Below are 12,962 nucleotides of genomic sequence, written 5' to 3'. Positions count from 1 at the left end.
CTGAATATGAACATTATATTCCACCTTCACTGTACTGTTTTTAATCAAAATTAGAAATGCTGATTTTTATTTTAAAAACGATCACTGAATTTTATCCTGGACTGCTTGAGTGTGTTTTGTTGTTGAAACAGCATTTTACTCTTCTTGGATGGGTCACCCTTAGAAATAAGACCTCTGATCTCAATGGGGATAATCTAATAGTTTCCATGTAAAACATCCATTTTAGTGAATTTTTCCCACAGAAAAACAGGGTACTGTTGAATCAACAAATGATCCGATACTTTGACTGAAACACACTGACACTTGGAACAAAAGAAAAATGACACAATAAAGTGACAAGGATTTCTGACCTCAGAGTTTCCAGTTTGCAGTTTGGACTCTGCAGGTAATCACACAGAAAATTCACTCCTGAATCCTGGAGATGATTGTCACTCAGGTCCAGCTCTCTCAGATGTGAGGGGTCAGTCGTCAGAGCTGAGGCCAGAGAAGAACAGCTGATCTCTGACAAACTGCATCTACTCAATCTGAAAAAGATCACATCGGTGAAGATGGGGCTGAGTCATATAGTTGACTGTTTGATGTCAGTAAATGCACTGCGAAACAATGATGAACTTTGAATGCCAACATTTAAGGATAGACTGACATTTATGGACTGTCTTTGACCCAGTGTTAATTTTGTCAACTAAAACTATTTGTTGACAGCCTTTTTTTCCATGAGGAAATCTAGAAAAAAAACTACTAAAAATATATCTTTTATGACTAAAACTGACAAAAACTAAATTTAGTTTTCATCAAGATGACTAAAACTAGACTAAAATATAATGTAGTTCATTCAAATCCATTTTATTTCTTCACGGTGGGTAAATCTGTCAAAAACCAATGCATCTGTATCTATTCTGTCTCTCAGCTGTAGAAAGCAGGGACCCCAGGTTTGGTAGAGTGCAGGGAACACACTACCATGATTTGGTACCAGATTTAGGAAAGAAAATAAATTCTTGGGCTAAAAGTAAAGACTAAAATGTGAGGACTTTTCATGGACTAAAACTAGACTAAAACTAAAAAGGGTAGAAATGACTAAAATGTGACTAAAACTAAAATGCATTTCATTTAAAGACTAAAACTAAGACTAAAATTAAAAACCGCTGCAAAAATTAACACTGCTTTGTCCTTTAGTCTTTGTCACCATACAGTAAGCCTTCCACACACATTATCCACTCATCAAGTGAGTTAATGATAAAAAGCTTTAAAAAATGTTCTTCCTTTTTCTGAGAACATTTTACAGTCGGACTTTGAACAAAACCAAACACTTTCCCTGAATTTTTGTAAATCTTACGTGGAGATAGAGTTTCAGTTCTGCTTGAGAAAAACTATGAAACAGTTTTTTGCTCCTCTTGGATGGGTCATCCTCAGAAATAAGACCTCAAATCTCAATTTCAGCAAATCTGTTGAACTGAAAACTTCATTTGAAATTCCCATGTTAGGTAAATTCAATTCAGCAGATAAAAGCAAACTGCAGAATATACTAATGATCGGACACTTTGATAAACACTGACACTTGGAACCAGTCTTGTAGTACTTAAGTCTCCAGTCCCACTTCAGTCTTGATTCTGGAGGACTCGTGAACCAACTTGGACTCATGCGTTGATGACTCGGAATTGGACTTGTGTAGCCAGTAGTACAGGCTATCAAACAAGAGACATTATACAAAAACACTTTTTCCTGCTTAAGTCATGTTCTGTGCCTTTAAGAGTGTTGGCAGGTCAACGAATAGGGGTGAGAGGGCGGAAAAAAGGGGGAGGGGAAAAGGATAAGATGGAGCAACTGGACGGATGGACTACGCGAGGCTGTGGGACAAGTAGCAACCTGAGACTATTTTGAAGTGGAAAATGTGATGAGTGACCGCGGTAACGTGTAGTTGCGGGTAAAGTCTCGGTTAGTGCGCTGACTTGTTCCGTGAGTGCTGGAAGAGGACCCACTAGCCGAGGAGGACCAGGTCTGCAAACTACTGTTAGCCGTGGCTAAGCTACATTCTCCTCACAAGGAAGTGGCGCAGCTGTTCAGTTCAAGTCCGTTTAGGTGAGGCAGAAGCCTTTTAGAGAAGGGGCAAAAGTTAAAGTTAAGCCAGGTTGTAGTCTCGTTCCTGAGGACATTCTTCTACGTGGTAACTCTGCTATCAGGAGAATTGGAGCGCAAGGGTTTTGGACGTGACTTTGGCGCTGAGGACAGCGGCGTTTTCCTTTGATGAACACTTTCCCCTCACTCTCCCTCTCTGTTCGGGAGATTCCGCCCTCTGCCTTCCTTCTGCCCACGTACCAGATGTTCTACAAAGGTTGTGAGTAAACAAAACTGACAATATTACCCTGCCACCTTGAAGCATTAAGCACTCAAGGAAAATAACAGAGCGTCTGACACCGGTTCTGAACTGGGGTCTCACTAAGGGAATGGATGGACTGTTCTGTTGTAAAGATACTGTTTAATCACTGCTAAGAGTTTCAATCACTCAGTTATTTAGTTGAGGTGATTCCTGCAGCTAAATAACTGCTTTTGTCTGCAGTTGTTAAAATAATATATTCACTTGTATTCGTTTGTTTACATTTTCTTTGTGATATCAACTTTATGGGGGGTTTACAGTCCCCACCGGTAAAGTGATTACTTAAGGGTTATATGTCAAATGCCCGTTAAGAGTAGGCAGTGTTAGGATAAGCCTCACCGGTGAGAGTTAAGTCGTTAGAGGTATTGCTAGATACAGATTTAGGCCTAAAGGTTTCCCTACTTGGCTGTTTTTGCAGGGAATTGTTAAGTCTCTTAATAAGAGAAATTTTGAGTTTCTACTCTGCATTTTTCTTTCTTTCTCTCATTTTAATAAATGGTTGAGTTTCCAGTACGAAGTTGGAGTTAACTGCCTTAATTCTTGATTAAAATAGGAGTCATCCCCCGGGATAAGGGTAGTTTAATCCTACAGCTTTCGGGAGGGATAGGAGGGTGGATACCGATTATTAATCACTCCATTTACTATTATTCAGGTATAGTTCTGCCTGTTATACTTGGACTTGAGCTTTAACTGGACTGGAGGATGAAGAGGAGGACTGGAACTGTTTTTGCTGAAGACTATTTTATTATGTAATATTTGTTGTTTTCGTGTGAGAAAACCCCTCATAACTGATCAGTGTTCATGCAGCGCCTGGTGTGCGTTCACCTGCATGTGTGTTTACGTGAATCTAGCCGTCTGTTAAAACAACCAGAGGAGAGAGAGAGGATGAGCAGGTGAGCCTGGGTGACAAAGAGAGGAGCTGAAAGGTTGATAGGTAGTTAAAACCTGTGGCTCTTCTCTGTTTTCCCATGATTATCTTTACAGAAATTAAACTAAAATGCAGCCAGCCTATCTTTGAATGGCTGAAAATCTCCACCAGCTGCTCAGACTGGTTATATTACAGTAATCCTCCTCAGTCTTGGACAGAGTGATAAAAACTCTTACACCTTGAAGTGAGTCCCCTTAGTTAAAAATATCAATCCAACGTTGAAATCTGTGTTGACATCACTGAGATAATGCTGATTAGTTTAGCTAAACAAAGTGGCATACAGTAAAATTATGATGTGTTTAGAGACAGCTCAGACTTTATCAAAGGGGGGATGAAGCTAAGACCTTTTTATGATGTGTTCAAATGTCCCACGGAGAAAATTGGAATTTTAGTTTTTAGTGAGAAATCTGAATAAATACAGTAATTTTAAAGGAGGAATATTTAGTATAAGTTAGATGTAGAGCATGAGTTCAGTTAAAAACATGTTGTCTCATTTTTCCACCTTAAATATACAAATAATTCTGTTAACCCTCCAGGACTGTTCAAACATTTGTTACACTTGGGACCTTTAGCACATAAAACACGCTCCTCATACTGTAGCAATAAAAAAATATTATACATTTAGATTTCATTCTACTTTCATGGACGTCATTTTTTCAGTTACATCTGACCTAAGTATTGATATCAAAGATTCTTGAATTTTTAAAGATTTTAACTCTTTAAATGCCAGGTTTTTGTTATGATGGCACCATGTTTTCAGGTGGAAAAAAAGAATCAGAAAATATGAATTATTTTCAATATGCTACATGCAAAGTAGATTTTTTTGTTTTGGATTATTGGAGCCTAGGATATGTCTATGATTAGCAGTGATGTTGATTTTCATGCATTATTATTTTTTGTGCAGTGACAAATACTCACACTTGGGGTCTTTGGCGCATAAAACGCTCCATTGAAACCCATTCAAACTGTAATTTTTGATCTCCCTGCTATGAAAGCATAATGCATGGATTTTGATCTGGGTGTCAGTTTGGGCTTTGACTTTAAAATTGATCACTTTCAGTACTCTCCACCCAATAGCATCATTTTGACCATATATGGCATATGGAGAAAAAAACATACTATTTCTACTACACCGCTTTCCACATTATTAAGCAAATGACATTTTTGTCTTATTTTCTGAAGTATTAATACAAATAACAGTGTATTTTTCAAGCCATCAGCCATTAGAGCATAATTCAAATGATTTTTAAAACATTATAATGATAACCGTTAATTTAAAAAATAAATAAAAAACCCAAATGCACTTTTCCACATTATTAAGCATGACAGGATTTTAAAACAATTTTTGGTTGTAAAGAGCTGAAAATTGTCATTCATTGAATTTGCCGAATTAGGAGGTCATATTTACTGAAATCAAAGCTATTTCAATCAAAACATCTTAACAGGCCAAGTTCCATGTTAACACAGGAGCCCTTCTTTGATATCACCTTCACTATTCTTGCATCCATTGAATTTGTGAGTTTTTGGAGAGTTTCTGCTTGAATTTCTTTGCAGGATGTCAGAATATCCTCCCAGAGCTGCTGTTTTGATGTGAACTGCCTCCCACCCTCATAGATCTTTAGCTTGAGGATGCTCCAAAGGTTCTCAACAGGGTTGAGGTCAGGAGAGGATGAGGGCCACACCATGAGTTTCTCTCCTTTTATGCTCATAGCAGCCAATGACAGAGGGATTCTTTGCAGCATGAGATGGAGCATTGTCATGCTTGAAGAAAATTTTGCCACAGAAGGCGCTGCTCTTCTTTTTGAACCATGGAAGAAAGTGGTCATTCAGAAACTCTATATACTTTGCCGAGGTCATTTTCACACCTTCAGGGACCCTAAAGGGGGCTTGCTCCTCATGAATCCAACCCAAAACATGACTCCGCCCCCTCCTTGCTGATGCCACAGCCTTGTTGGGACATGGTGGCCATCCACCAACTGACAAATAAACCCGTTTAATCAATAATTAGATTTAATAAAGCATTAATGATTCAGTCAAACTGATGCAACAACAATAGTCCGCTGGTTTCCTCAAATTTCCCAAATGTGAGCTGAATATCAACTTCCAGAGCATCTGGAGCGACTGAGCCATCACTCAAAAACTTGTTGGCCAATAGGGATACGGCCCAGAAAAGGCCGCCCACATGTGACATTTGTGTCACAACTGAGACCAAAATTTCAAGAGATGCAAACAAAGGATCAGGCAGCACAAAAGCAAAACTGAGAAGCGAGAGCAAAAGTCTGATCACTGAGAGAGAAAAACAGGAACTGGAAACAAAAAGATAGATCTTAAAAATTCAAAGACTAATAATTTGGTTGCTATTTCAAATTTGTTCTCTTGATGTGAAGATTTTGTTGTTTGGATCACATTTTTTGTTCTCAAATGCTATTTTTTGTTTGATACTGAAAAAGTTTTGTTTGAATCTTTTGGACACAAATCTCATTCCATATGGATGACCTTATGACATTTTGAGCAAAGGCCTTCAGGTGCCACTAAATTTCATTCATTCTGTTTCATGTGGTTGTAGTGCAGAAGTTCAAAATTCAATTTCAAATTCAAGGTAAAAGTTCTAAATGTACACACACACACACACACACACACACCCCCACACACACACACACTCACCTTAGGGGTGAGGGAGGGGGTCAAATGGGACAGTGCCATCTAGTAGAAATAGCATGTTTTTTTTTCTCCATATGCCATATATGGTCAAAATGATGACATTGTGTGGAGAGTACTAAAAATGATCAATTTCAAGGTCAAAGGCCAGACTGACACCCAGATATAATAAAATGTATGTATTATGCTTTCATGGCAGGAAGATCAAAAATTACAGTTACAATGGGTTTAAATGGCATGTTTTATGCGCTAAAGGTCCAAAGTGTTACTGTTTTTTCATACATAGTGTATTTTAGACTTACTGTAGGAGCTGAGCTGGAAATAAAAAGATCAAACAAAAATACACAATCTTACCAAAATTCATGCCAAATGCATGAACTCAGCCAAAATTATCGAAAAATGAAAACTGAAAAGCACGTAAAATGCACACAAGGGTCTCGGAGGGAATATAACGAATATTATCCATGAAGAGTGTGACCATTAAGGAGTATTAAAAAGAGTACCAAGATCAATAAAAATCAATAATCCTCATCCTGGACTGGATGTTTTTCAGTTTTCATTGACTAAAAGTAGAGTAAAACTATGAAGCTTGATCAGGACTAAAATGTGACTAAAACCAAACATATTTTTGTCTACAAACTAAATTTTAAAATGGTTGCCAAAATGGACCCTGTCTCTAAGTTTACTCCATCTCAAGGTCATAAATGTTTTTTTTTTGTTGGTGCACAACTGCTGTAAACAGCTTTTCTAGTCCTTTAGAATACACATGTGAAAAAATTCAGACATTAATGAAACACATCACTGTAGCCCACCTGGAAAACTGGAATGCCTCAAAATAATTCATGATTTAATTTAATTTGGGTCTGGGTTTTAAGTACTGGGGACTCATCTAGGATATGGACTCAAGTAAAGGGGACTCAACTCAGATTTTTCTTTGATGACTCGACTACAACACTGCTTGGAACAAAAGAAAAAAGTAATGACACAATAAAATGACAACAACTTCTGACCTCAGAGTCTCCAGTTTGCAGTTTGGACTCTGCAGGTAATCGCACAGAAACTTCACTCCTGAATCCTGGAGCTCGTTGAGGCTCAGGTCCAGCTCTCTCAGATGTGAGGGGTTAGTCATCAGAGCAGAGGCAAGAGAAGAACAGCTGATCTCTGACAAACTGCATCTACTCAATCTGAAAAAAAAAAAAAATCACATCAGTGAAGATGGAACTAAGTCATATAGTTGACGTTTGATGTCAGTAAATGCATTGCAAAAAAACTGGTGAACAGTGGATGCCAACATTTAAAGATAGAATACTATTCATTGACAAAGTGTCTATGTTCTTTAGTGTTTGTTAGTCACCATACAGTAAGTCCTCCACACATTATCCACTCATCTACTGAGTTAGCAGGGTTCCCAAATTAGTTTTTCCTGGGGGCCAACATTTTTCAATGACAGAAAGAGGAGGGCCAGACATGATTTCTTGGATGTTCACCCACACACACACACACCCACACACACACATATATATGCTGTCCTTGTATCAGGTGGCAATTTTTTCCATATTTTTAATGTTTTTAAGACCCACTGATGCTAAATTTGCAAGACTGGAATATTCATTATAATCAAATATACATTCAGCATGATTGTTTATGGCTTTAAAATGGCAACCTATTGTCCACAATATCTGATCAGACCCTTAGATTATTTCACCTAACCTTGGATCAGTGCAGAGTCCAGAGAGAGAAAGAGAGAAGGAACCTGCTGAGATGTTTATCTGACTGCTGCGCTATTACTGCTCAAATAGCTCAAAGAGCCCTTATAAGTTTCACCTACTGAGTGAAACTTATAAGTACATGTCTGAGCCACAACAGATGTTCTTATGCATGTCTGTTCTCTCTGAGTCCCCCTGACATCCCTGTCATAAAGTGGTGCATCTCCATGCGTAATTATGTGTGTGAGCGCTGCACCAAGACCAAAAATGGCGACCTCTCATTTCATAGGACAGCTTGGAATACATTTTCAGTTATAAACAATTTGTTTTATCGTTATGAGAGTAATTTTTACCATTTTTTGACAAGACCTAGAGTCAAATACACAGGATTTATAAACTAGGGGAGACCAGGTATGGTTGTGACACTCTTTGCTTCAGCACCTTTAACACTGAATTTTTGAGTTAGAGTTCTCAAACTTTAATACAAAGTACCCACATTTGTCTACTACAAATGGCACCAATTTAAACCTCTTCAAGAATATGACAGATCTCATGAGGTGATGTCAATTACATGGTGATCCTTTGTTACAACCTACCCCACTACCGGGGTAGGTTATAACACATGCTGGGGTAAATTGTAAAAATTGGACTAAAAAAGCAAAAACAGAGGCCACACCATGTGACTGACCATAACTCCAACACACTTGCTGTGTGTGTAAACTAGTCTAGAACAAACTTCCTTAACAGTATGTGTGCTTAATGAACACTACAATGTAGCTGTGTAAAGAAGATGTAGGTCTAACAAAAAACAATGTGTGTGTGTTTGTGAGTGTGTCTCTGTGTGTATATTTTTAATAAGGGTCACAATGGTGACAAATGAATGTTTGTAACTCTGGAGTGCAAGCTTGGCGGGCCCAGAGACTGCACAGGGCACATTTTACCCATGCTTCCTTTGGCTTTGAGTGTCCAAATGGCTCCATACAGTCAACACAAAAGGTTTCATCGTCTGAGGTCTCAGCATCGTCAGCGTTGGCTTTCAACATTTTCTTGGTGGGCTGTCTCCCCTTTTTCTTTTGCTTGCCTTTATTCTTTCCTAAGATAGGCTAACGCTTTCCAACATTTTGATTCTTCCTTTCTGTTCTTCTTCCATAAATGCTTGCTTCACTGTGTATCAGTGAGTATTCCAGACTGCCTCTTCTTCCTGATCCTGCCAGTTGGGGATAGGGATGGTTGTAACACTTTTTGAAGATGTGTTACAACCCACCCTACCCCTGTCAGCTATTGTTTAGCTGGCTGTATTAGCATAGTGGTTTGAAATTAGCAGGGGAAAACTGCATCACATTTTGCCTGAGAAAATGTATTCTAATATAAGTCACATGGTTTTATCTGCAATAGTATAAGTACTAAACAAAATATAGTCTTGTTAAAAAAATGTACATGATGTACATGTAAATGATGTTCTACATCAAAATCATTTTTTTCTCTATAGAATCTGCATGCACCTGTTTCTAGCCTTGATAATCACCATGTGTGACTGGGGAGAAAGTGGAAAAATACCTAAGTTATCATATGATTCCTATCTTATCCCTGATTGGTGGACTTGGTGGTGCTACAACTCTCCCCATGTTTCAAACATACCACGTCTCCCAATGTCCCGTTTAAATGCCAGTGATCAAGACCATAATTGCAAGTCTTGTTGACATAAAATTAAATTGTATGTAAACAAATGTAGTTGATTTTAGTTTGGCAATACAGATTTTTTTATAATGAGGGATTAAATCAGGCTGACATTAAACTGAATCACCAAAGTGAGATACGATGTCTGCGCTTAGGGCTGACGGACAATTGCGCAGGGAAAGTGTTTGCTATCCCGAGAGCAGCTGTTTTAATCCCCCACAGGGGGAACAAAATAATATTAAATTAGACAATAAATCCTTCAGTCTCAAAAATCATGCAGTCTGTATCAGCCTCTTTGGGGGCAGCATGTTTACAGAGTTGAGGTGATGAAGCAGTCTGCCCTGTGTCTTTTTATGATGCTCCTCCCTGTAAACAGAGTTTAATGTACCATATCTAACTCATTTATTGCATCATATTACATCCTTTCCTTGATATAATTATAGAAAGATCATGATAAATGAGTGAAAATGTGTATTTTAAACACCTCAGAGGGTAAAAATTAATATATCTTTTTAAATTTCCAACTTTTTTCCAAAATGTCTCGTGGGCAAGATGACACCTGCAGACAGACCAGAAGTGGCCCGATGGCCGCCATTTGGGGATGGCTGATTTACAGTCTGATTATGAACATTATATTCCACGTTCACTGTACTGGTTTTAATCAAAATTAGAAATGCAGATTTTTATCTTAAAAAAATAAAAGACCATTGAATTTTATTCTGGACTGCTTGAGTGTGTTTTGTTGTTAAAACAGTATTTTAGTCTTCTTGGATGGATCACCCTTAGAAATAAGACCTCTGATCTCAATGAGGATAATCTAATAGTTTCCATGTAAAACATCCAATTTAGTGAATTTTTCTCAGACAGAAAAACAGGGTACTGCTGAATCAACAAATGATCCGGTACTTTGACTGAAACACACTGACACTTGGAACAAAAGAAAAAAAAAAAAAAGAATGACTCAATAAAGTGACAAGAATTTCTGACCTCAGAGTCTCCAGTTTGCAGTTTGGACTCTGCAGGTAATCACACAGAAACTTCACTCCTGAATCCTGGAGATGGTTGTAGCTCAGGTCTAGCTCTCTCAGACTTGAGGGGTTAGTAGTCAGAGCTGAGGCCAGAGAAGAACAGCTGATATCTGACAAACTGCATCTACTCAATCTGAAAAAATCACATCGGTGAAGATGGGGCTTAGTCATATATTTGACTATTTGATGTCAGTAAATGCACTGCAAAACAATGATGAACTTTGAATGCCAACATTTAAGGCTAGAATGGCATATATGGACCGTCTTTGTCCTTTAGTCTTTTTTTGTCACCATACAGTAAAGACCCAAACATACTCAAACATTCTGCGCAGAGTCCTCTCCACTCAAGCGTACTGTGAGTGGAGAGGACTCTGCGCAGAGTGTCTGCAGTCATCAGAGCTTCCATAGTCCAGCACACCGCTGCGTAGTAGTTTCCTGTGAAATTTCCCTGAAATCCTACATTTCCCATAATCCTTGTGCGTGCTTACATTTTTCTGTCATGGCATCCTACACTGACGACAAAGAGGAGGAGCTGCTCTGCCTGCTGGCTTTGCAAAGCAATAAAATTAAGAAACGGTGGTATGTACGGCCGTTAAATGCCACGAGAGATGAGGAAGGGGAGTGTTCCATGTTGGTGAAGGACATGCGAAGTATTGACTTGGAAAAACATTTTCAATACTTCCAAATGACACCTGAAAGGTTCGATGATCTAGTTGGGCGCCTGACACCGCTGCTTCTCCACTCTGGGACTCACCACTCCCCCGTCAACACTGCACAGAGGACGGCAGTCGCTCCGAGAGTTCTCACTACTGGCTGCTCTGAGCAAAGTTATCCACTGGGCACATCAACTGTGTCTGAAATTGTCTCAGAGATGAGTCGTGGAAAACATTTCATTCAAATATTGACCTGATTTTGATTTGATGATATGCTGTGGGGCAGGTTAGGTAATTCACCACATAATGTAGCCTACAGTTAGGTCAACACCTCAGTGGGATCAGGGTTACCCCTCACATACTGCCCATATTCTTTGTTGGTATCCCCCATATCCCACTGTATGAAAAAATTTCATCACAACAAATTAGTCATGAATACCCTGTCATTCCTCCCCCTTGTGCTTAAAAAAATGTGATGAAGATTTAGAATTGTGGTCTATATTTTATTGCCTTTGATTTATTCAATTCAATATTCCTTTATTTATCTCATGTTGGGGAAATTCTGTTTGCAACAGCAACATACACACAAAATTCATGCATACACAGAAGAAAAGATAAAATTTGGAAACATTCTCCAAATTTCCTAAATATGATTTTCTACCACAGGTATGCCAAGTCATATGGAGGAATCTGCAGCCTTAATATGTGGCTCTCCCCTCTGGACATTAGTGGACAGTCATTGCTTGTGACTTTTGTTGACTCTGTCTGGCCACCAGAGTGATGGTGGCATCTTCCACAACAGTGAGTTTGGTTGCAAACTCCATGAGTGGCACACTGGACATACCACCTCCTAATCTTCTGCCTGGAAGAGGTATCACCTGTCCACATGTGTTTATAGGGGATGCTGCCTTTCCACTCCATGAAAAATTGATGCAGCCCTACCCTGGTAAGTTTCTGAAAATGTTATTATGCTGCTGTGCTTAATCTGGGTGTTTACTGTATGGAAATCTGCTGGAAATCACACACAGTACAAAGAGTATATGGCTCACGTTCTACACTACAATAAGTTCAATAATAATAATAATAATAATAATAATAAAAATAATAATAATAATACATTTCCAGTTCTTGTTTCCTATCCCTGCAGGTGAATGGAGACAGACAGCTGGAGCAGACAACCTCTTTGTCCCTGTGATCAGAAGATCCAGAGCTACCAAGAGTGCTGGCAGAACAGCATATGCTGTTCGGAACAATCTACAGGACTTCTTCTCATCCCCTCATGGTCTTGTGCCATGGCAAACTGCCACCATAAGAAGAGGCAGATTGAACATTCAGTAGTGGAAGGGTGAAACAACAGTTGAGTCGAGTCATTAAAGGCTGAGTATGCAAGTTTGCTTTAAAAAACTAAAATTTGTCAACTCATGCAAAAGTTTTGACATTGCTTTGTGCAATAAATAAAAATGACCTGTCGTTGTAGTAGTTCTTCTAGTGGTTAAAGACTACTGGACAGTGTTTTTCATTTATATGTATGCATTTCTCCTAAAACAGAAATTTAAAATTTAGTTTTACCCAGTGGTTTACACTATAGTCAATCTGTATCATGCATGTATTTCAAACACTGAACTGGGCAGATGTGCAATATTCCAAATGCAATATTTTAACCAACATTTCCCTGCAGCACTTCAAAAGTATCTTTAAAAACAAAACATCGTCAGGTACTGAGGCTAAAGTGAAAATGCTAAAATTTTGAAAACATGCATGGATCATTTGCTGAACTTTTCCCAAGAATAATAACAATCTGAACATAAACATATTTTTTATATCAATTATATTCACAAAGGCTGATAAGTCTGCAGGCTCTGTGACTGTTGTTGGTACAGGAACTCTTGCTCCATGTTGAACAGAAGCTCATGGATTCAGAATTGGGCCTGTGACCTTAGT

The 12,962-nt window shown here is 38.6% G+C and overlaps 1 protein-coding gene across 8 annotated transcripts in view; it reads right to left on the bottom strand.

Annotated features, from left to right (window-relative positions):
* The window catches only part of LOC121517453 (NACHT, LRR and PYD domains-containing protein 12-like), an 86,611-nt gene that overhangs the window by 21,496 nt on the left and 52,153 nt on the right, over positions 1 to 12,962 (bottom strand). For 5 of the 8 annotated variants that reach the window (XM_041799264.1, XM_041799348.1, XM_041799771.1 and 2 more), the window contains 3 exons: positions 10,328 to 10,501; positions 6,968 to 7,141; positions 351 to 524 (listed from right to left, as the gene is read on the bottom strand). In XM_041799264.1, coding sequence (XP_041655198.1) covers positions 351 to 524; positions 6,968 to 7,141; positions 10,328 to 10,501 — 522 coding nt within the window. The remainder of the gene's footprint in view (positions 1 to 350; positions 525 to 6,967; positions 7,142 to 10,327; positions 10,502 to 12,962) is intronic. The other 3 variants (XM_041799518.1, XM_041799608.1, XM_041799433.1) reach the window with 2 other exon arrangements.

Source organism: Cheilinus undulatus, linkage group 1 (genome assembly GCF_018320785.1).
Source record: "Cheilinus undulatus linkage group 1, ASM1832078v1, whole genome shotgun sequence".
Lineage (NCBI taxonomy): Eukaryota > Metazoa > Chordata > Actinopteri > Labriformes > Labridae > Cheilinus > Cheilinus undulatus.
The sequence above is the reverse complement of the archived record's forward strand: the minus strand, read 5'-3'. Positions and strand labels throughout refer to the sequence as shown.